At 45.5% G+C, this 25,690-nt stretch overlaps 1 protein-coding gene across 1 annotated transcript; it reads right to left on the minus strand.

Annotated features, from left to right (window-relative positions):
- Positions 1 to 385: 385 nt before the first annotated feature.
- Positions 386 to 25,089, minus strand: ENSA (endosulfine alpha). Its single transcript, XM_073610138.1, has 3 exons — positions 24,916 to 25,089; positions 11,227 to 11,352; positions 386 to 1,256 (listed from the first exon to the last, which is right to left on the minus strand). The coding sequence occupies exons 1-3, from the start codon at positions 24,970 to 24,972 to the stop codon at positions 1,086 to 1,088; spliced, it is 354 nt and encodes a 117-aa protein (XP_073466239.1). The 5' UTR covers positions 24,973 to 25,089; the 3' UTR covers positions 386 to 1,085.
- Positions 25,090 to 25,690: the final 601 nt, after the last annotated feature.

Below are 25,690 nucleotides of genomic sequence, written 5' to 3' on the forward strand. Positions count from 1 at the left end.
AAAGTGTTCAGCTGCCACCATCACTGGTTATAGCAAACCTGTAAATATCAATAATGTGTGAACAACGGTTGATGATTACACACTATAAAATGTCAGCCCTGAATGAGCGATTCATGCCACAGCACCGCTTGCGGCAATCATTCAAGAATGACTGAAGACCGGTCATTCTGCACGTGCGATGCATGAAGAATCATTCAGGGCGACGTGTGAACTTCAATAGTGTGCGATTCACATCCCATTGGAATGACCCCCAATGATCAAAAGGGGCTGCCTCTGACAAACATAAGTAACAGGTTCTCTTCAAGTTCCATATACCACCTCTGAAAAGAACACATCACTTATAAGGGTAACTGTTTAATTAAAAGCACAGAACCACCACAGAGAGTACAATTTAAAATTGTGAGTGTCAGTTTTTACTTTGTAGCTCCATGTGGCGTTAAACCAGGGCAAAGATACAGGCTCATCACAATGTACCATTTGCACAAAAGACAGACAAAGCCTACGTAAAGGATTTCATGACATCCGCTGGATTCCATAGTAGCTCACAATTACAGGGTAGATTTTCACGCTCTCTATTATCTTACACCACTGAAAGGTCGGACAATTTTTATGGTCTTTCTAATCCAGCCGAGGCCCTGATGAGTGGGTCATAGGCCTCATCCGCAGAAGACAATCGACTCCGTTCACTCACATGGTCAATTTTCCAAAGGGTGGCAATATCGCCACTGTGACAAGTCTCTAGCATGCCTGTGTCACACATACAAAGGAATGCAAAACCCATAGATATATTTTACACTATATAACAACAGTCAGTTAATTGTCTTAACCAATATATCTGCACCAAGAACTCATCACACTTTGTCCATCACCCACTGCAAGTCTCTAATCAGGCAGCGGTCTTGCTGGCTTGCTTGGAAAGCGATCAGAAGCTTATACTCAGGGAGGAACGGCCAGTGAAGCATTGCAGGACAATGAGGCACCGGCCTTTCCAGCACTGACAAGGTGACGTGTTAATGTGAGAGTCCAGCCATCCCAGCTCTATGGTACAGTGAACTGTGGACATGTCCGATCTGGGAAGGGGCAGGCTACCCGGCTAGCTTGCTGGTAACGAGTGATGACTTCCTCTGCGGAAGGTCCTGCGGCGTTGGGATATGATCACCAGTGACTAGGTTTTTATCTTGCCCGGCGCATGGCAGCTGCTTGTTCTTCATCTTGGCCTTTGCCATGTTGTAGTCTCCAGAATCAAAGTACTTTTGCTGCAAAAAGAAACAGAAGATGTCAAGAGCGGCCTTTAAAAGAAGAAAAAAGCCACATTATATTCAAAGATCGCTGCACTAAATATTCATATCTAAGGGCTAGAGGTCATCTAGTGTGGTCTATGGAAACAAGTCATAGAGCTCTGAAAAAAAATGTAGTATAATTAGCTGTGCAGTTATTCCATTAATCTCAGGATGCGATTGCTTTAAACTGCTGCTTTGCCTTAATTTTTATTACAGGTATTTTTATAGCGCTGTCAATTTACGCAGCGCTTTACATATATATTTTACATTCACATCAGTCCCCGCCCTCAAGGAGCTTACAATCTAAGGTCCCCATCTCACATTCATACATACTAGGGCCAAATTTAGACAGGAGTCATTTAATCTACCAGCATGTCTTTGGAGTGTGGAAGGAAACCGGAGTATCTGGGGGAAACCCACGCAGGCACAGGGAGAACATGCAAACTACAGGCAGGTAGTGCCGTGGTTGCAATTAAAACCGACACCCCCTAGTGCTGCCAGGCTGAACCACTTAGCCACCAAGGATGAGCTCAGGCGTGTTGGCACAGCCCACGTGCAGAGCCCGCCAGGAAGTCAGCACTGCGCTGACATTGTCCCGATCTCTGCAGCCACGCATCGGGACAATGTCTCACTGCCTGTGATTAGCGCAGTACAGTGACGACTTCCTGGCGGGCTCTACACGTGGGCTGTGCGAACACGCCGGAGCTCATCCTCATTAGTGACCATGCTGCCTTTATTATTGGTGCCATCATTTTGCTCTCCAGGGCCACTGTAAAACAAGAAATTCCACCATATAAATTTACTTAACGCGATTGTAAAAGGCAGAAGGTTTTTCACCCTAATGCATTCTACGCTTTAGGATAAAAATCCTTCTGTGTGCAGCAGCCCCCCTCATATTTACCTGTGCCCCATCTAGATCCAGCGATGTTGGAGTGTCTCGGACTCCCCTCCTCATTGGCTAAGACAGCAGTGCGGCACCATTGGCTCCCGCTGCTGTCAAAGTCAGTCAGCCAATGAGGAGAGAAAGGGGGTGGGGCCGGGCTGCAGCTCGGGTGCCCCCATAACAAACTGCTTGCTGTGGGGGCACCCAACAGGAGGGAGGGGCCAGAAGCTTCAGCCAGGGACCAGAGAAGAGGAGACGAGGATTGGGCTGCCCTGTGCAAAACCACTGCACAGAGCAGGCAAGTATAACATGTTTGTAATTTTTAACTAAAAATACGAGACTTTCGAATCTCTTTGAAGTGTAAAATAATCATTCCCTTCTGGGTGATCTATATGGAGAGATTTTACCAAACTTTGTTCCTACCTTTTCTTATTATTGTGTGTTTGTCTGTGTCCATGTGCTGTGTGAATCTGTATGGGGGCGTTTGATAATTATCAATCAGCTGCAGAACTTGCAGGGTTCTAACGGAGGAAAGTAACACGGTCTGCATCCCTTTAGATGGGATTTCCCTTTAGGAATAGCTCAAAAAAAAAAACAAAAAAAAAAAAAAAAACACCTTTTTGTTGCAGGGGATGTTCAAAATCTGACTTAGTGCAGACTTCTGGGAAAATCAGTGAGCCAATCACACAAGCAGGAAATGACATTTCTGGAGGTGTTCTGTGTACATAATTCAATTAAAATACGACTTGTGTTGCAACTGTATATGCAATATTATTGATTGTTTTACTTGCTAATTTATTTTCCCATGAAAGTGGAGTTACTGTTATGGAAAATACAATACCTTCCCTTACAAGTGGCTGCTATGGTACAGTGTTCACATCTACCTGTGTGTATAAAATATTTATTTTTTGCAGGCAGTCTTCTGCTTTACCAGGCTGTATGCAAGGATGCACCAATACCATTTTTTTTTTTTTTACGAGTACGAATACTTTTTGTTTAGTACTCTCCGTTACTGAGTACTGATACCTACCGCAACAGTTTGTTTACACTTCAGCTGTCAGGAATGGTACAAAGTCATTTACAAATGAAATACAATTTTTTTTAACTTTGCGCTTTTTAGAATGTGAAACAAGTAAATATATATGTTACAGGTGTAAAAATATTAACGAACAAAGAAAATGAAAAGTTTTAATTATTAATAATTTATAAAATTGAAGTGAACAAAAAAATAAAAAGAAAAGAAAAGAAAAATCAGCAGGAAAATAATAATTACATGGAGGAGAATAAGAAGTTTAAGTGATTGTAAAGTTTCTTTTTTTGTTAAAAATTATAAACATGTTATACTTACCTGCTCTGTGCAGTGGATTTGCACAGAGCAGCCCCGATCCTCCTCTTCTTGGGTCCCTCCTTCCTGACGAGTGCCCCCACAGCAAGCAGTTCACTATGGGGTCACCCGAGCCGAGCTGCAGCTCCTTGTATCCATTCAGACATGGAGCTGCGGCCCGGCCCCGCCCCCTCTCTCATTGGCTGACTGACTTGACAGCAGCAGGAGCCAATGGCGCCAAGCTGCTGCTTCAGCCATTAAGGAGGGGAGTCCCGGGCAGCCGAGACAATCCTGCAACATCACTGGACATATGGGGCTCAAGTAAGTATTAGGGGGGCTGCTGCACACAGAAGGCTTTTTATCTTAATGCACAGATTGCATTAAGATAAAAAAACCTTCTGCCTTTACAACCATTTTAATTAAAGTTGATTAGAGTAAATTACAGGTAATAAGGGGTTAAACAGGAACATTTATTAAAAAACAAGAAAATAAATACTTTTTTTTTTTACTTCACAGGTTGCTTTAAGTGCAGAGCCTACAGGAAAGCTGCAGGTACACTGAATTCATGGTGTGGGTAAACCGCAGTACATCAGTGTGAAAGCAGCCCTATACTATTATGCCCAGTGTATTGCTTCACATGGGCCTGAAGATCTCTTCTTTCCTGCGGCTGGCACCACTCTGGAGACCGCTAGCCAGGATAAGAGATGGAGTGTAGTTGGTGTCTTTGCATGGGACAGAAGCCAGCACTACAGAGGAGGCATCGACTTATGTGGCTTCTCATCCCTACCGAAGCTCTAACTTTACAAGTAGTCCCTCTGCATTGCACTGTTTGATGCTCTGGAATGGCGGGTCAACAAGCCCAGACCGAGATCTACCAGTCACCTGTCTACGATCTACTGGTAGATCACAAGCTACAGGTTGCTGACTCCCGTTTTAAACTGACTTCATCTGCAGATCGAATTTCATCCATTTGATCTGTAGTTGAATAAACAGAAAGATACAAAAAGAAACCATGTTTCTTTTTATCTTTCTGTTTTAGCAGCCAAGAAATGTCTTGACAGCTCCAATTGCCAGGATTTCCTTTACACTTCAGCTGTCAACAGGGGAACCCCACTGACAGCTGAATAAGTCATCCATTGTTAAGGACGCGGCGACCCAGTTTAACAACTGATAATTGCCTTTTTTTTTTTTTTTTTTACATTTTAGTTGTCGGTGAAAGAACCACTAAAAGAACCAAGCCTGAAAGTATTAGTTTCAGGTATCGGAGCATTTGCACGAGTACCGATACTCATACAAATGCATAGTATTGGCACAGGTACGGATATCGGTGCAACCCTAGCTCCATGTAATAAACTCTAATACAAAAACAGCTTTTCCATCCCATGAATATGCTTATGAACTCAACTCATCTGAGCTCCTGAAACATGAGTGAAGTCTCTTCCTGGGGCTGCTAAACTACTGACAGTCACTTCCCTTCCCCCTGCCTGGAACAGAATGATAAGTACAGTTGACAGACAGTATTTGTGCATTTCACCTCCATCATTTCAACAGCCAGTAACAACCATCCCAGTCAGCCTGATTTTAAACTTCAGTAGGGGTTCACTATACAGAAGGATTGAGACCAAACGACAATGAATTATAAAAATAAAAGACCCTTTTATCTCAGTATGGGGAGGGAGGAAAACAAGTTTTTAAAGTCTCCTGGAAATCCTCTTTAAAAATGAGGACAACGGAAGAAACGCAGCAATTAAATGCTGGATAGAACAATGTCTGTTCTGGAAGATAATGGAGACTCGCCTGCAGACTTAACCACTGTGTGACAATTCAACGGCTTCTATATTTACTACGGGGTTTATCAAAGCAGCTTATCACAAGGCCACATGTTTTACTTTTAATTAATTTTTAACTAGTGTATGATGAGACCAGCACAGATAAAGACACTGGCATACATGGAACACTATTTATATCCATGGGGCCTCTGCACACTGTCAGAGATGCATTTTAACAGATACAATATTGGCAGCACCAGATGGGAAGATGTAACATACATGTTTACCATGATCTACAGCCCCAGTGCCCATTACATGGCACTTTGCATGCAGCCTGATAGCTGTTGGGCACCAGTTAAGCGGCAGAAGGGTCGGGGCACTGAAATGCACACTGTGTTCCAGAACTCGGCACCGAAAGGAACACAATACAAGTAAAACCCCGGAGTACACATACAAAATTCCCACTAACACAGGCCTGAGACCCCCAGAAGAAGAAAGGGCTATGGTGTGCATGGAGGGAGGGGGCTGGGCTAAGAACTCTTCCTGATACGTCAGCTCCCTAGTAATTGCAGACACTTCCCAAGTCAAAAGAAAATGGTTTATAGTAAATGAAGAAAACACTGCAAGTAAGGATTTAAATATTATATTTTTTGGTGCTTTTACCTGCAAATGTTTGCATTGGTGACAGGGTCCGTTTAAAAATTACCTAGAGATCATAGACTCTTTGGACACAGCTGATCACAGATTGGGGTAAAGAGACAATCACAGCAGCTCTTTACCATGTGATCAGCTGTGTCCAATCACAGCTGATCATGATATATACAAACATGCCAGTTATCTGCATTCCTTTCCTCACACACTGTCACAGCTGAGGGAGAGCCGGTAACAGGCTAGGGTGAAAGGGGGTATCTGCACTGATAATTAGGGCGCTGATCATGAGTGTTCTGATGATCAGTGCAGCCCCAACAGTGCTGTCAATCAGTGCCGCCTATTAAAGTGGTTGTAAACCCTCTGGGACAACTTTCATCTACAGGTAAGCCTAGATTAAGGCTTACCTGTAGGTGCTTGCAATATCTCCTTAACCTACACGGTTTAGGACATATTTGCAAAAAATACTGTACCGATGTCTACCTATGCCATTAGTGAAGGCAAGCATACTGTCACTGACGGATCCCGTGCGCATGCACCAGAGTGAGGTAATTGCTGCTCCGGCCACTCACAGCGCCGGAGCAGCGATACCCGGAAGTCACTCCGGGTATCATGGTGCCGACAAAGGACGTGAACGAGGGTCACTTCGGGGGCTTCGATCTCAGGTTAAGTAATTCATAATGAGCTAGTATGCTATGCATGCTAGCTCATTATGTCTTTGTCTTGCAGGGTGCATTTTTTTTTTTTTTCTCCCTTCAGAGGCTTTACTTCCTCTTTAATGCCCATCAGTGCCGCCTCATCTGTGCAGCAGAAAAAATTACCTGTTTGCAAAACTGTATAAAAAAAAAACTAAGAAAAATTGTTTTTTTTTTCTCAAAATTTGTGGTCTTTTTTCCCTTGTTTAGCAAAAAATAGAAAACCCAGCGGTGATTAACCAGTTTCTGCCCACCCACCGTCAAATGAAGGATCGGTGGTGCGGTGCGGCTCTCGTTCTGGAACGATGTCATAAGATGTCATCCCAGAACAGCCGCTCTTGCGCAGCCATGTTGCTAGGACACGGCGCGACCCCGATCCTTGTAAAGAGTTGCGGCTCTTTAACCATGTGATCGGCTGTGTGCAATCACAGCCGGTCACATGTAAACACGGAGATGCCGGTAATGGGTGCTCCTCGCCTCACACTGACAGTGTGTATGGCTAGGAGAGCCGATCAGCGGCATCTCCTCGCAGGAGACACACATGTAATCAGGACACTGACAACAATAGTGCCACCAATCAGTGCCAGCAATGAGTGCCCACCAGTGCCATCAATCAGTGCCCATTAATGATGCCAGTCAGTGCCAGCTATCAGTTCTGCCCATCAGTGCTCATCAGTGTCACATATCAGTGCGGCATATAAGTGCCTCCTCATCAGCGAAGGAGAAAAATTACTTTTTCCAAATTGTCGGTCTTTTTATTCATTTTTTTTGTAAAAAATAAAACAGTGCTTAAAATACCACCAAAAGAAAGCTCCATTTGTGTAAAGAAAAAGATAAAAATTTCACATAGTTACAGTGTAGCATGACTGCGCAATTGCCATTCAAAGTGTGACAGCGCTGAAAGCTGAAAAATAGCCTAGGCGGGTAGGGGGTGCAAGTGCCCTGTATTGAGGTGGTTAAATACCACCCAAATAAAGCTCTATTTGGGTATAGTGCTGCATGACCGATCAATGGTCATTCAAACTGACAGCACTGAAAATTGACCTGGGCGGGTAGGGGGTGAAAGTGCCCAATAGGCAAGTGGTTAAGTCACCTGATCTACATAAATTGCAATACCAAGCGATTCAAGATGTCTGCCCAGCAGCAAATCAGACCATAGGTAAAGTGTGCCTGACTCTCTGTATTGCCGAGACAAGTTAAAAAAAAAAAAATCACTCACGTGATACCTCATGAACAGATTAAATTAACAAAACAAACAAACCAAATGTCCTGGTGGTGCTGGGCCAGGGATGTGGCTAAGCCCGAGACACCACACAGCGGCGGCACTGACCTGGCAACAAAGATGAACATAAATATACAAAAGTAGGAGATGGAATGTTAAAGAGTATGAAGCAACACAGAGGAGAGGGAGTCTGCGCAGAGAGAAGTGATCTTTACCCTAGATTCACATATGTGCGATGCGTGAACCCGTGCGATTACAGAGCTGGTTCCCACATCGTATCCCTCCTGCAGGCAGTTCACACTGTCTTCTGCAAACCGCTGCGGTGACACCCCCAGTTTAGTTCACAGATCGCAGTGTGAACTCGCACAGGAATCGAACTGTATAGGTGGGAACACCCATGCGATCCGATTCTAGTGCGGGAAAAAACAGGTCCCTGCACTATTTTTCCAATGCGAGTTCAGCCATACAACTGTATGGCTTAACTCACATTCCTGAGAGATCGTATGGGATCAGCACCTGTGGTGCGGGTGCGAATCACATGCGATCTCTGAGATCGCGCTAGTGTGAACCCAGGCTTAAGCTGATTGAATGCAGTTCTTTTCCTTCTTTTAATCAGCGGGCTTAATGGAAAATAGCCAACAGATTTTTCCATCCACACAAAATAGGTGGATGGAGGGGGGAAACCACTCCGCCAGGACACTACATTCTGACAAGGGATCACGCTGCTGTCAGAATACACTGATCTGTGGCTGCAGCTGCTGATGGAGGAAATCTTTCCAGCATGTCCCTTTCACAGAAGTTAATCAATCGACTTCTGATGAGCGGGGCTGGCCACACACAAAACAGGGATTTGGCCAGTCCCTGCTAAACTGGCCAAATTTGGATCAGTCAGCTTTAGTTAGGGGTAGCTTGTCAGTTAATATTGCATTGAGCAGCATTATTAAAAAAAGTGAAATCCTGCTGGTTCTCTCCCTTCCCCCCGTCTGTAACTAAGCTACAGTTCTTTTTTGGGGGGGAGCAAACATCAGTCAGGACCTGCTCTCACTTCTGAAACTCTTGCCCAGGGAAGGAGGATGCCCCTTAGCCTGCCCCCTCCTGGGACACATCATATGTGCCAGGAGGCTACAGGAAGCACAGTAGGAAGCCAGATGTGGTTCCCCAGGAAGCCACAGACAGCTCCCATATCCAAGATGGCAGTGCTGGCTACTCGATTTTTAAGAGAGTCAGCAGATACAGCATGTGAAGTTGCTGACAAAAAATAAAAATAAATAAATAAAAATATCAAGACAAAAGTTCCTCTCTAACCAAGAGACCTGCTAATCCAGAATAGCTGGAGAGCTATGGCTAACCGGATTTAAGTGGGTTTATAACTGAGGAAAATGTGAAATGAGGCCGCAATAACAACGAGAAAATTGTTCACGGGATAATTATGCAAGGTCATATTTGTAAGCTTGAAGTTGTTGAAATGCTCTGCACTAAAATGGTTAAAATGTGTTAAAGTGGTATAAAAACCAAAAAGAAAACATATATTGCAGCTTACCAATTCTTAGATGTGATAGCTGCATTTGTTTTTCTTTTTGTAGGCTTTTCTATATTTTAACCTGGTGATCTGGGCAGTCTATTTTTTATCTGTTTTTTAACAGAACCTGATGTAGCAGTTACAAGGTTGAGACAAACCATTTACCACTGACAGTGGTGCTTACAATGATCAATTACTTTTTGTAAAACCTTTATCCCCAAAAAAAAAAAAAAAAAAACTGCTTTAGTAATTGCTTATAAGGTATTATCTGGAGTTTGGCTTCAATTTGTTTTATCTAAATCTGCTAGTACATTTAAAGCTCCATACACACGGGCCGAATGTCAGGAGGTTTTTATTGAACCAGCCGATTTCGCCCGACATTCGGTCCGTGTGTACGGGGCTCTAAATGTACTAGCAGATTTAGATAAAACAAATTGAAGCCAAACTCCAGATAATACCTTATGAGCAATTACTACAGCAGTTTTTTTGCCAAAAGGCCGGCATCTGTCGAACGAGCATGCTGGAAAACCAGCAGCCAACCGGCTCCTTATCTGCGCTCTCAGCCAACAGCCGAAAAGCGCTGACCGGCGTGTTCTGGGGGGAGGGCCGTCCCAATCAGAACAAAAGAGAACAGCAGAAGGAGCTGTCAGGTTTTTTTTTTTTTTCCGGTTTGAACGAAAAACTAGTGGTGTGTACCAAGGTTAACACTCCCCTGCTATCCAAAAGGTGCCCCCTGTGCTCCTCCATCCAGAGTGGGGGCACTCAAATACAGGAAGTGTGTTACTGGCCAGATCGCTAGGTGAAAAACATTGGGGCCTAAGAAGAAAACCAATGCAACCAGCACATCTAATGATGGTTAAGCTACAATATTTTAAATTTTTGGGTTTGGGTTTAATACCGCTTTAATGTTAATCGGCAAATAATTTTGAGTCTAAATGAAATGCTATGGGAATTAGGGGTACGTAATAAAATTACAATGATATAATAATGAAGACTGAGTCCACTCCCATCCCAGACTTCAGCAGATCCAGATCTGATATGCTCAGCCCCATCATGATTAATATCCTGCCATATAAACAAACATTCAGAAGCATTCTGTGCCAGCCCTTTGCCCCTCCAGTCCTTGGAGATTGATGTGCATTAAGAGATGTACGCTAATGAGAGATGAAACAGGTGGCCATAAAACAAAAAAGGAGCCCAGCAAACTGGCCTTCCTGTCTATGGCTTTGTGGCTGTATACAGCAGGATGCTAATCTCAGTACAAGTAGTAAAGAAGGAAGTTTGGCAGACTGGCAACAGAAAAATGACAAAATTAGCATGCCAACCCATCACATATATTACAATCCCATGGATGCAGGCCTTAAGTGGTTAGTTCACCTTTTCACAAAAAATATAAAAAGGTGAACTAACACGATACAGCCTCCCAACCCCCCATTCCTGTCCCATTGCAGAGATTTCCCTTCACTTCCTCTTCACTACTCTCAGGAAGTGAGAGTAAATATATGCAAATTAAGGGAATCCATTGCACACCCCCCCCCCCCAGGCTTTCAAAACTAGTGTCACCACTCGAAAATTTCAGGGCGGGTCTTAAACAGCAAGGGCTGTGACCTTGGCAGGAAAAGGTGGGTCATATTTAAATTAGAGAGTGCACAAGTTTAGTCAGGCCTAGGGCAGCACAAAACCTAAATACAGCACTGACCAACCATTGCACAAGCTATGTGGGCACTGACAGCTCATTACCCATGAAGGCAAGTACAGTGGGGACAGTGTACAGTATTCTTTCACTTTTTAAAATTTGTTTTGAAAAGGGAAATTCACACTTCAGGTCTACAAAGCAATATAAAACTCAGGAAGGTATTTTTTTGTTCTCTAGACAGGCCACCTACCCCTTTCTGAAGCCTCTTCATGAGGAAGTCCGATCCTCCTGGCTTCTGCCCAAGATTGGGATATTTGGACTTCAGTTTTTGCTCTTCTGCTTTTTCAGGTGTAACCACTTCCTTTTCCTGGGAATCCTAAAAGGAAATTATAGTGATATAAGAGACACAAAAGGACCAAACAAAACGGCTGAATAATTTACCTTTTAACTAAAAAAACCTTATTTATTAAGAAGGGAAAAGTAAAAGTATATTTGTGGCAAAGGCAAGCTTCATGAGATTACAGAATGAACCACAGGGTGAACCACAGGGTGAACGTTTTTTGAAAAGGTTTTTCTTATAGGCAATGTATAGCGATTTTGTATACATTTTCTGTATTATCACAACTTAAAAAGTCACAAAAGATCACATGGTTTTCTGTCTCTTTGCTCTCCTGTTATACAGCAGTTTGTTGTTTACAGAGCTCAATAGTTCAAGCTTAAAAGGAGTTGTAAAGGCAGAAGGTTTTTTTCTATCATAATGCATTCTAGGCTTTTTTACATAATGCAAAGAATTACCCCCTTAGGTTTCAGAGTGAGTATAACAAGCATGCTTTACTGCATACACAGACTGAGTTTACTGTTGTGGGTTTAGTAACACTTTAAGTTTACTTAAAGTGGATGTAAACCCAATTTCTTTTTCTTTTTTTTTTTTTTTTTTTTTTTTTATATCATACTGTAGAGTATAAGATTTCCTATCATCTGAGCCCAGTCTTGTCACACAGATTTAATCCATCTCTGAACAATCCTCTTTTATTGTTCAGTGAGATAAATCTTGACAAACTGACAAAAACTTTGTCAAATCCTCCCCCTTGCTGTGAGTGACAGGTGATTTACACATCTCTGCACTAGCCTAAGAGACATGCAGTATTTTTTAATTCTCTCCCCTACTCCTTTCTTCAGCAGCTCTGCAAGGATTGGCTGTTCCACACCTCAGCATAATTTGGCATGCTGAAGTCATGTGGTTACTTTCCTGTCTTTTCACTGGATGTTAGAGATCATAGCAGAAGTTCAGTGTTAGAAATACACAGGGTAGTGTAGAGGTGGGCGGGGAGTCTACTGACATCACAACTCCACCCACCGAGCTCCAGACAACAGACCCGCCCACACAATCTGCAGTTTTTCAGCTCTCATAACAGACAGAGGGGAGACATTTGACAGGTAAAGATACATGCAGGAGGCATGTATATCCTTATAGATAACCCCTATGGCAGTAGTTGAGAAAGGATGACATTGGGTTTACATCCACTTTAACACCAAATGGGTTAGAACAATGATTCATCCCTTATTGGAAGGCTTTATCCTGGGTTTCAAACAATGAATCTGAAGCCCGGCAGCTTTCACGGTGCACGTGTGCAGTGCTCTGGGAATCCTTGGTCCTATAGTAAACCTACATGTGTGAAACAGTGTGCAGGTAGTTTTCCTCTAACAATTTAAAGGACAAGTCCAGGTTTAGAAAAAAAGTCCCTTGGGTCCGCTTACTACCTTCCTTGCCTACTAAAAACTAACCCAGGTACCTACTTGCCTCTCTTCAAAGGCGGCAGATTCACACAGTGTTTATATTCTATGTTCATACATCTTTTCAGTGGCAACTTTGCCGGCACAGTAACTTCCAATAGATTTGAATTATCTATATTGCTGCAGTAATGCCCCATATGAGTCTATGGGTGGTTGGTAAGTGGAGGTAGGTTATAGTCCTTGTCATTTAAAGGAAACCCGCAATAAGAAGATTTATAGAAGGTTGCCCTCTACCTTGTAATCTCAGCCTTTTTGGAGACACAACATTAAACAAGCACATAGCAATGAAGTTAACACTTCCAGCTGTTGCAACTGCTGTTCAGGACAACTCCCAAAAAATATTACGTTACTAGATCAGCATGACAGCCAAACGTAACATTTTCGGAAGAAAAGGCCAATACTGGAACCTACAAAATATCCCTCGGTACAAGTTTTAGGAATCGATGTAATGGGAAGTAATATTTTAAAGGACAATAGCCCAATCAAGGAAGTGAAGAGTCTTTAACCACTTAAGGGCCGGAAGGATTTGCCTCTTTAATGACTAGGCCATTTTTTTTGCGATACGGCACTGTGTTGTACCCAAACAATATTGACGTCCTTTTTGTCCCACAAATACAGATTTCTTTTGGCGGTATTTGATCACTGCTGCAGTTTTCATTTTCTCTATAAACAAAGAGCGACAATTGTGGAAAAAACAAAAAAACAAAAAAAAAAAAGAATTTTACTTTTTGCTGCAATACATACCCCCAAAAAATTAATATATATATAAAAAAATGTAAATATTAATTTATTCATCAGTTTAGGCTGATATATATTCTTCTACTTATTTTTGGTTAAAATCGCAATAAGCGTATATTGGCGTGATTGGTTTGCGCAAAAGTTATCGCGTCTACAAACCATGGGATAGATTTAGGGACTTTTTTTAAATTGCTTTTACTGGTAATGGCGGCGATTGCCAATTTTTAGTGGGAATGCGACATTGCAGCAGATAAATCTGACCCCAAATGATACTTTTTGGGGACCAGTGACGTTATTACTTTGATCAGTGCTAAAAAACGCACTGATCAATGTAAAAAAAAAATGACACTGGCGGTGAAGGTGTTAACACTAGGGGGCGATCAAAGGGGTTAAGTATGTTCCCTGGGTGTGTTCTAACTGTAGGGGGGATGGGCTGCCTGGGACATGACAGAGATCACTGGGAACAGTAGATCTATCAGAATGGGGATCTGCCTTGTTTACAAAAGGCAGATCCCCATTTTGCCTCTGTACTAGGCAATCACCGGCGAACACAGAGTTCGCCTGACCCCCAGGCACGCTTTCGCAGCGCGCGCGAGCCGCAACTGTGCCTGCGTACAATGATGGCGGTTTGCCCAGGAGAGCGATCATGCTGCAGTACAACTGCGGCGGCTGGTCTCTACGTGGTTAAAGAGGCAAGCAAGCTGAATATGCAATGGCCCCACAGGGGTCATTGTGAAAGATCATGTATATTTTTCAGGCCTAATGACTTCTTGGCTCCTATGACATGACCAGCCTAAAAGGATCTGGCATTTTTAAAAAGACCCGTATAATCCTATGTCATCCATGTCAGATAAAGGGGAAAAACAAACTGTCATTCTGCAGAGACCCAAGATCCTCTGATAATCACCATAGCAGAATCTACTATCTCGCCGCCATGCTGTAGATTCTCACTTATCTGACCTTGCACCAGTGTCTATGACAGTCTTACACACCATGTCCCATGACAATTACTCTGCACTTTCACAAAGCACTGCAGGAGATTAAATCAAAGATGTATGGAAGGAGCAAAGTCACTGAAATGTGCAAAATGTGATTGGTGAGATCGTCAGGGTCAGAAGAAGAGAAAGCCAAAGTGGCTGCCCATGACCCATTAGAAAGGTACTTTACTCATAATATCCAATTGTTTAACAGGGAGACGGGATGAAAGGAAAGTTGTGAAAAGCAGAAGATGAGGGTGAAGGTCTGCTTTAAAGCTTGTTTGGCTGTACTTCTCCTGTGGATCACAGGAGTACAGTTCATTCAGCATGCCTGTGACCCGTTTTTAGCAGACAACGGGCTGTCGGCTGATGTCACAGAGCCGGGCCAGGCTCGGGAAAAACTGTGACCATATGGTCGGGATCCGCCCACATGCCTGGACAGGCACCTGGCTCAGCCTCTCAGCAAACCACTGAGAGCCTGAGCCGGCCACTGCGGCTCCCTCCACAGCCCAGCGCTCCAGTGAGTGCTGGAGGGACAGAGCAGACAGCGGTGACTGACAGTCTGCAGATCTCTGCTCAGGAAGCTCTGAGAACCGAGCGTTCGGCTGTGTTTAATCGCTCAGTTCTCAGCCTTAGAGCTGGTGGGGGAGATGCAGCATCAGACCTATGCTGCATCCATATAGGCAAGTATGATTCTAAAATAAAAATAAAAATCCCATACTTCTCTTTTAAGCAAATCATTTTTTCTTGAGTCTGCTAAAAAAAAAATGTTATTACTTGGAGAGAGTGCCAGCAACAGCGTTTCCTGTTGAAGGCAACAACTGTAAGCCCTTACCCCACAATTAGCAGAAACATTGTCATCCTGCCATGTGATCTTCAGTTGGCTGTGGATCCGCCTATAAGATAAGCAGACAAATGGCCAACTTGACAACACTGCTAGAAGTATTAGTCTGAGTTAATACTATCTAAGCTTCAAGTGGTTGTAAACCCCGTTACACCACTTTTACCTACAGGTAAGTCTACAATGAGGCTAACCTGTAGGTACCTTGACTATCTCCTAAACTTGCAGATATTCACTGTATAAGCATGTGCTAACGTCATCGGCACATGCGCACTGAAGAAACTGATTCCACCCCCATTCTAAGCCCTATACTGACTATCCTGTAAAGGAAAGAGGTCTATGCTTACTTAATCTGAGGGCACTCTGGGTCTGGTCACATGATTGGCTCCCAGTGGTGGCTTCAGCTTAGAGGAGGTACAGCGAACATCGGATGCCCCATGGTAAGCCTATAGGTGATGTCACCGCCCAGGCATTGCAGCCGTTGTCACTGCTCTATCCTCATCCTGAACCCAGCCGCTGGGGAGATCAAGTGACTGGCCCACAACACTCTTAGATTACAGTATCTCACAAAAGTGAGTACACCCCTCACATTTTTGTAAATATTTTATTATATCTTTTCATTTGACAACACTGAAGAAATGACACTTTGCTACAATGTAAAGTAGTGAGTGTACAGCTTGTATAACAGTGTAAATTTGCTGTCCCCTCAAAATAACTCAACACACAGCCATTAATGTCTAAACTGCTGGCAACAAAAGTGAGTACATCCCTAAGTGAAAATGTCCAAATTGGGCCCAAAGTGTCAATATTTTGTGTGGCCACCATTATTTTCCAGCACTGCCTTAACCCTCTTGGGCATGGAGTTCACCAGAGCTTCACAGGTTATCACTAGAGTCCTCTTCCACTCCTCCATGAAGACATCACGGAGCTGGTGGATGTTAGAGACCTTGTGCTCCGCCACCTTCCGTTTGAGGATGCCCCACAGATGCTCAATAGGGTTTAGGTCTGGAGACATGCTTGGCCAGTCCATCACTTTTACCTTCAGCTTCTTTAGCAAGGCAGTGGTCGTCTTGGAGGTGTGTTTGGGGTCGTTATCATGTTGGAATACTGCCCTGCGGCCCAGTCTCCGAAGGGAGGGGATCATGCTCTGCTTCAGTATGTCACAGTACATGTTGGCATTCATGGTTCCCTCAATGAACTGTAGCTCTCCAGTGCCGGCAGCACTCATGCAGCCCCAGACCATGACAATCCCACCACCATGCTTGACTGTAGGCAAGACACACTTGTCTTTGTACTCCTCACCTGGTTGCCGTCACACACGCTTGACACCATCTGAACCAAATAAGTTTATCTTGGTCTCATCAGACCACAGGACATGCTTCCAGTAATCCATGTCTTTAGTCTGCTTGTGGGCTTTCTTGTGCATCATCTTTAGAAGAGGCTTCCTTTTGGGACGACAGCCATGCAGACCAATTTGATGCAGTGTGCAGCGTATGGTCTGAGCACTGACAGGCTGACCCCCCACCCCTTCTACCTCTGTAGCAATGCTGGCAGCACTCCTACGTCTATTTCCCAAAGACAATCTCTGGATATGACGCCGAGCACGTGCACTCAACTTCTTTGGTCGACCATGGTGAGGCCTGTTCTGATGGGAACCTGCCCTGTTAAACAGCTGTATGGTCTTGTTCACCATGCTCCAGCTCAGTTTCTGGGTCTTGGCAATCTTCCTATAGTTTAGGCCATCTTTATGTACTGTAGAGCAACAATTCTTTTTTTTTAGATCCTCAGACAGTTCTTTGCCACGAGGTTCCATGTTGAACTTCCTGTGACCAGTATGAGAGAGTGAGAGCGATAACACCAAATTTAACACACCTGCTCCCTATCGACACCTGAGACCTTGTAACACTAATGAGTCACATGACACCGGGGTGTACTCACATTTGTTGCCAGCGGTTTAGACATTAATGGCTGTGTGTTGAGTTATTTTGAGGGGACAGCAAATTTACACTGTTATACAAGCTGTACACTCACTACTTTACATTGTAGTAAAGTGTCATTTCTTCAGTGTTGTCACATGAAAAGATAGAAGAAAATATTTACAAAAATGTGAGGGGAGTACTCACGTTTGTGACATACTGTAGCTAAGTATACACATCTTTCTTTACAGCAGCGGTTTCCAAACTTTCTAACCAAAAGGGCCAGTTTACTGTTCTTCAGACTTAAGGGGGCCAGAGTGGCCTGTGGGAGAAGAAAATGCCCCAGTGTCAGTTGGAGTAAAAAAAAATTTACACAGTGCCTGTAGTCAGTAACAGAAGGAATAGTGCCCCATCATTGGCATTAGTGGGAGGAATAGTGCCCCATCATTGGCATTAGTGGGAGGAATAGTGCCCCATCATTGGCATTAGTGGGAGGAATAGTGCCCCGTCACTGGCATTAGTGGGAGGAATAGTGCCCTGTCACTGGCATTAGTGGGAGGAATAGTGCCCCGTCACTGGTATCAGCGGAAAAAAAAAAAGTCCCATTGTTTGTGTCAGTGAGAGGAATGGCTTCCCACTGTTGGGATCAGTAGAAGGAATGGTGCCTCCTTGTTGGGGTCAGTCAAAAGGCCAGATAAAGGCAAGCAATGGGTCGCATTCAGCCCCTGGGCCGCAGTTTGGAGATCATGGTTTTACAGGATAGTTAATATAGGGCTTAGAATGGGAAGGGGGAAAGCAGGTTTAAGCTTTAATAGTATTAGCCTGAACTTCCACTTTAATTGTGGGGGAGTGGCTTAAATTCTTGTTTTTTTAAATAACAAACATCTCATACATACCTGCTCTGTGCAGTGGTTTTTCCAGAGCAGCACCGATCCTCCTCTTCTCTGGGCTCCTGGCCCCTCCCTCCTGCCAAGTGCCCCCTAAGCAAGCAGCTTGCTATTGGGGCACCCAAGCAGGCTTGATTCCGAGCTGCAGCTCTGCGTGTCACACACAAAAGGTGTGACTCAGCCCCGCCCCCTCTCTCCCCATTGGCTCACTGGCTGTGACTGACAGCAGCGAGAGCCAATAGCTCCCACTGCCATCTCAGCCAATGAGGAGGGAGAGTCCACGGAGAGCCGCAGCACTTGTACACATTGCTGGATCGCGATGAGGCTCAGGTAAGTATTGAGGGGCTACTACACACACCTAGAGCAGACATGCAGGCAGGAGGGTGTGCTGACATGTTCTCTTTAGAGGAGCCTTCCGATGCCGACATCACCCGTTTATACCAGTTACAGTTCTGAAGAAGAGGATTTATTCCAGGAACACACCGAGCACTCACCTTCCTTCACTGCAATTTTGGAACAATACTGTCTGATGTTCAGATATCACGTACAGCACTAATGCGGTTGGGATTAGGGGGTGTTTATTTATGGGTTTTTAAACATATTTATGCACTGATAGGGTTTTAATGTTTTTGTAGAATGTAGGTTATTTAAATTTATTGTGCTAAATAAATTCATGTATTATAAAACTCTGTGTAAAGTAGGTATCCTGAAAGGCTGCACATTTCTTGGGTTTTTTATGATTATGTCAGATTTTTTTGTTATGATCTACAAGAAGGTCATCTAATCACTTACTAAATTCTTCCTGTGCCTGTTTGTTACATTGTTGGAATACAGTGTTATCCGTCAGACTGAGCCAAACCCAAAACTCAAACAAACCATTGTGTAAATTGTTCCAAGTTCACAGAGCAGGAATTAAAGGGGTTGTAAACCCTCGTGTTTTTCCACCTTAATGCATCCCATGTCACTGACCGGTCCCCCAACCCCCCCTGATTTACTCACCTGAGTCCTGTGATTCACACACCAGTGACGCGCTCTTCCCCTCTGCCCTTTGTCCCAGCTCTTGTATGGATAGATTAATAGCAGCGCAGCCATTGGCTCCCGCTGCTGTCAATCAAATCCAATGACATGGGCACCAGGGCCAAGTTGGCATTCTGCGTCTATGGACGCAAATGCTGGACTCGGGAGTGCGCCTGCAAGGTAATCCCTAGTGCTTCTCCTAAGGGGTTATGTGATGCGGGGAGGAGCTACCAGCGACACCGGGGGACCCCAGAAGAGGAGGATCGGGGCCACTCTGTGCAAAACGAACGGCACAGTGGAGGTAAGTATGAGTGTTCTGCTTTGTATATTTACAACCCAGTATATTGCCCCAATTTTTCCATACGATCACTGCCGCTGACTATTTCCGACAGCAGTGATCAGTGTATTCTGACGGCGGGGAAACCTCCCACTGTCAAAATATAAATCCCACAGTGGGAGGGGTTTCCCCATCAACACGGACTTCAACCTTCAATTGCATAATGTACAGATTTAGTGATAAATTTGTAGTAGTAATTATACATCCCAGTATAACCAGGACACCCTGCATTTGAACTTTATAAAATAAATAAAATAAGACAGAATTGTGATGATTGCATATCAAAACAACCAAATACAGAATCTGTAATCCAGAAATCCCAATCTTCACCCTGTTCTTACTTGTCCTGCAACCGCATACTCTGCAATATTTACCATTAATAACACCAATGTGAACACCTCTCACAAATGGGATGCTGCACCTGTGCCTTCTCTCCCCCTTCAACCACTCCTTCCTGCCTGTCAGCGCACTCCGTCTCTGCTCTGCCCCGCCACTGCTCATATTTGGGGCTGTCACTGCCAGCCGCTCGATTAGAGGCGGGCATACCACACTGTAAATCCTTTCTAATAACGAACATTCTAAATAGCTATTTAGAGCTGTCTTAAGGTCGGTCACATGACTCACAACCGCTTTACAGCTCCGAGACAGGGCTTCTGTGGGAGGAGCCGAGCGGCCATGTGATCTCCCCGGCTGACGTCAGAGGGAGATCACGGTGCCTCCTGCAGTAGCCGTGTATCGGAGCTGAAAAGCGGCTGCGAGTCACGTGACCGGCCTGAAGACAGCTCTAAATAGCCATTTAGAATGCTGGTTTTTATAAAGGATTTACACAGTGTGGTATGCCAGCCCCTAATAGAGCGGCTGGCAGTTTTTCATAAAAAGGCTTAACAAACACTTTAAAAAGACTTGTTCACACCATGTGCATTGAGATTGCATTGATTGACACAGGCTCAACACAACCACACTGAACACAATAGTTCCCTTATGTGCCCTCTTCATACCATATGTGTGTGTGGATGTGCATGGAATAAAAATGCAACATCTACACATTTTTATGCATTACAAAGCATTGTAGTGCTACAACCCTATTGTTTGCCATAGAGTTGAACAAGTATATGTCTGCCCTTCAGAGGTTTGGTGGGATTTTTCTTTGAAGATCGGAAGGATCTCAGGAGACATGTCCCCGGGAATTAAAGAGGTTGTAAAGTCTCCAAGTCTTGCACCCTAATGCATTAAGGTTTAAAACCTTCTGTGCTGCAGTTGCCCCCAGAGCCGCCCCCCCCCCTTTTTCTTACCTTAGCCGATCTGTTCCAGCGATGTGCACAAGCCCAGCGACTTCAACCGCTGTCTCCGTCCTCACTGGATAGATTGAGAGCAGCGCTTGAGAGCAGCGGGAGCCATTGGCCCCCCGCTGCTCTCAATCAAATCCAGTGACACAGGAGCCAGGGCCGAGTCCTGCTGTCTGTGTCAATGGACACAGCAGTGGAACTCGTAAGCGCACCCGCACGAGTGCCCCCATGGAAAGCGCCAAACCCCCCCCCCCACTCGATGAGGAGGAGCCAGGAGCACCGCTGGGGCACCCAAGAAGAGGAGGATCCGGGCTGCTCTGTGCAAAACCAACTGCACAGAGCAGGTAATTATACAGTGAGTGAAAAAAGTATTTGATCTCCTGCTGATTTTGTACGTTTGCCCACTGACAAAGAAATGATCAGTCTATAATTTTAATGGTAGGCTTATTTTAACAGTGAGAGGCAGAACAACAAAAATATCCAGAAAAACGCATTTCAAAAACATTATAAATTGATTTACATTTTAATGAGTGAAATAAGTATTTGATCCCCTATCAATTAGCAAGTTTTCTGTTTTCAGGGTGTCTTCTATACAGGCAACGAGCTGAGATTAAGAGCACTCTCTTAAAGGGAGTGCTCCTAATCTCAGCTTGTTACCAGTATAAAAGACACCTGTCCACAGAAGCAATCAGATTCCAATCTTTCCACCGTGGCCAAGACCAAAGAGCTGTCCAAGGATGTCAGGGACAAGATTGTAGACCTCCACAAGGCTGGAATGGACTACAAGACCATCGCCAAGCAGCTTAGTGAGAGGGTAACAGTTGGTGCGATTATTTACAAATGGAAGACACTCAAAATAACTGTCAATCTCCCTCAGTCTGGGGCTCCATGCAAGATTTCACCTCGTGGAGTTTCAAAGATCATGAGAACAGTGAGGAATCAACCCAGAACTACACGCGATAATCTTGTCAATGATCTCAAGGCAGCTGGGACCAAAATCACCAAGAAAATAATTGGTAACACACTACGCCTTGAAGGACTGAAATCCTGCAGCACACGCAAGGTCCCCCTGCTCAAGAAAGCACATGTAAAGGCCCATCTGAAATTTGCTAATGAACATCTGAATGTTTTAGAGAACTGGGTGAAAGTATTGTGGTCAGATGAGACCAAAATCGAGCTATTTGGCATCAACTCAACTCGCCGTGTTTGGAGGAGGAGGAATGCTGCCTATGACCCCAAGAACACCATCCCCACCGTCATACATGGAGGTGGAAACATTATGCATTGGGGGTGTTTTTCTGCTAAGGGGACAGGACAACTTCACTGCATCAAAGAGAAGATGAACGGGACCATGTATTATCAAATCTTGGGTGAGAACCTCCTTCCCTCAGCCAGGGCATTGAAAATGGGTATTCCAGTATGACAATGACCCAAAACACACGGCCAAGGCAACAAAGGAATGGCTCATGAAGAAGCACATTAAGGTCCTGGAGTGGCCTAGCCAGTCTCTAGACCTTAATCCCATAGAAAATATGTGGAGGGAGCTGAAGGTTCAAGTTACCAAATGTCAGCCTCGAAACCTTAATGACTTGGAGACAATCTGCAATGAGGAGTGGGACAAAATCCCTCCTGAGAGATGTGTGTAAACCTGGTGGACAACCAGAAATGTCTGACCTCTGCGATTGCCAACGAGGGTTTTGCCATGAAGTACCAAGTCATGTGTTGCGAAGGGGTCAAATTTTTTTTTTACTCATTAAAATGTAAATCAATAACTTTTTTGAAATGCATTTTGCTGGATAATTTTGTTGTCATTATGTTTCTCACTGTTAAAATAAACCTACCATTAAAAGTATAGACTGATCATTTCTTTGTCAGTGGGCAAATGTACAAAATCAGCAGGGGATCAAATACTTTTTCCCTCACTGTAAAATGTTTGTTATTGTAATAGAAAAAAAAAATGAAACTTTACAATCACTTTAAGAAGTAGGACATGTTCTAACCACTGAGGAGGCGCTGAGGTGATGAGTCCTAACCGCTGAGGAGGAGCTGAGGGCACCAGCCCTAACCGCAGGGGAGGAGCTGAGGGGACTGTGTCCTAACCATCGAGGAGGAGCTGAGGGGACTGTGTCCTAACCATCGAGGAGGAGCTGAGGGGACTGTGTCCTAACCATCGAGGAGGAGCTGAGGGGACTGTGTCCTAACCATCGAGGAGGAGCTGAGGGGACTGTGTCCTAACCATCGAGGAGGAGCTGAGGGGACTGTGTCCTAACCATCGAGGAGGGGCTGAGGGGAATGTGTCCTAACCATCGAGGAGGGGCTGAGGGGAATGTGTCCTAACCATCGAGGAGGGGCTGAGGGGAATGTGTCCTAACCATCGAGGAGGGGCTGAGGGGAATGTGTCCTAACCATCGAGGAGGGGCTGAGGGGAATGTGTCCTAACCATCGAGGAGGGGCTGAGGGGAATGTGTCCTAACCATCGAGGAGGGGCTGAGGGGAATGTGTCCTAACCATCGAGGAGGGGCTGAGGGGAATGTGTCCTAACCATCGAGGAGGGGCTGAGGGGAATGTGTCCTAACCATCGAGGAGGGGCTGAGGGGAATGTGTCCTAACCATCGAGGAGGGGCTGAGGGGAATGTGTCCTAACCATCGAGGAGGGGCTGAGGGGAATGTGTCCTAACCATCGAGGAGGGGCTGAGGGGAATGTGTCCTAACCATCGAGGAGGGGCTGAGGGGAATGTGTCCTAACCATCGAGGAGGGGCTGAGGGGAATGTGTCCTAACCATCGAGGAGGGGCTGAGGGGAATGTGTCCTAACCATCGAGGAGGGGCTGAGGGGAATGTGTCCTAACCATCGAGGAGGGGCTGAGGGGAATGTGTCCTAACCATCGAGGAGGGGCTGAGGGGAATGTGTCCTAACCATCGAGGAGGGGCTGAGGGGAATGTGTCCTAACCATCGAGGAGGGGCTGAGGGGAATGTGTCCTAACCATCGAGGAGGGGCTGAGGGGAATGTGTCCTAACCATCGAGGAGGGGCTGAGGGGAATGTGTCCTAACCATCGAGGAGGGGCTGAGGGGAATGTGTCCTAACCATCGAGGAGGGGCTGAGGGGAATGTGTCTTAACCATCGAGGAGGGGCTGAGGGGAATGTGTCTTAACCATCGAGGAGGGGCTGAGGGGAATGTGTCCTAACCATCGAGGAGGGGCTGAGGGGAATGTGTCCTAACCATCGAGGAGGGGCTGAGGGGACGTGTCCTAACCATCGAGGAGGAGCTGAGGGGAATGTGTCCTAACCATCGAGGAGGAGCTGAGGGGAATGTGTCCTAACCATCGAGGAGGAGCTGAGGGGAATGTGTCCTAACCATCGAGGAGGAGCTGAGGGGAATGTGTCCTAACCATCGAGGAGGAGCTGAGGGGACGTGTCCTAACCATCGAGGAGGAGCTGAGGGGACGTGTCCTAACCATCGAGGAGGAGCTGAGGGGACGTGTCCTAACCATCGAGGAGGAGCTGAGGGGACGTGTCCTAATCATCGAGGAGGAGCTGAGGGGATGTGTCCTAATCATCGAGGAGGAGCTGAGGGGACACATTTCGACCATTGAGGAGTTGTTAAGGTGGTTGTTAAGGAGGACCTGAAGGGACATGTCTTTGGCCAGTAAGGAGGAGTTCCGAAGACAGATTCTGGTCATTAAAGGAGGAGCTCCGGGGACAGATTATAAACATTTAGGGCCAAGCTCTGGTTATACATTCCAGTCATTATGGAGGCCCTCTAGAGACATTCCTGGCCCCTTCTGATATAGAACCCCCCCCCCCCCCCCCCCGGAGGTCCCAGGAACAGTGAGGACCCCAAGGTGAGCGGTGTAGGGACACCCAGCACCGGGGTCACCAGGAAGCAGTCCCCATACATAACACACCGTATGAAGGGTGATGGTATCCAGGGGCCCCTGTGCTGGGCCCTCCATATGTCCCCCCAGACATAGAGACCTCAACATTTCACCCAGAAGGTGCCAGCCCCGCCCACTCATCCCCACCTCCCACAATGCACCTGGTTCCCACTTACGACCCTCCCCCCCCCCGCGGAGCCATCTCCCTGGGGGTCCCCCGCACCTGACAGCTGTCACTCCGCCTCCCCCGGCAGGCAAGCCCCCATTACCTGCTTCTCCTCGCCGCTCTCTTCCAAGGTCACGTCCCCTTCGTATTTCTCCGACATGATGCCGCGACAGGGACCGAGAACGGCGGCTTCCCCCCAGCAACGGGCGCGCTTCACTTTCTCCGCTTCAAAATGGCGGCCGCCTGACGTCACACGAGAGCGAGAGGCGACCTCTCTACCCACCGCTGCCAGAGGAAGGCGGGAGGCCGCCAATCCGCTCCAGCGGTGACATCATGCGTGGCCAATCGCCGGAGAGAGCGGAAGGGGGGCTGACCAATAAGCGGGCAGGACGGAGTGTGGAGGCGGGTGAGGGAATTTAAGCGGCCAATCAGAATTAGGTCGTGACTGGGCTCTGTTGCCATGGGAGAGATGCATCAGAGTGCAGAGATATGCGTGTGTGTGGTGATCAGAGGGATGGAGTGTGCTGTGTACAGCCTGTCATCTGATCATCATACACTAATCATCATCATACACACTGATCATCATCATATACTGATCATCATACACACTGATCATCATCATACACACTGATCATCATCATACACTGATCATCATCATACACTGATTATCATCATACACACTGATCATCATCATACACTGAAAATCATACACACTGATCATCATCATACACTGAAAATCATACACACTGATCATCATACACACTGGTCATCTTCAAATACACTGATCATCATACACACTGATTATCATCATACACTAATCATCATCAGGGTGTACTTGCCAGGGGAAGTGCATACCTCCCAACTGTCCCTGATTTCGA

This window comes from Aquarana catesbeiana, linkage group LG13, assembly GCF_042186555.1.
Source record: "Aquarana catesbeiana isolate 2022-GZ linkage group LG13, ASM4218655v1, whole genome shotgun sequence".
Lineage (NCBI taxonomy): Eukaryota > Metazoa > Chordata > Amphibia > Anura > Ranidae > Aquarana > Aquarana catesbeiana.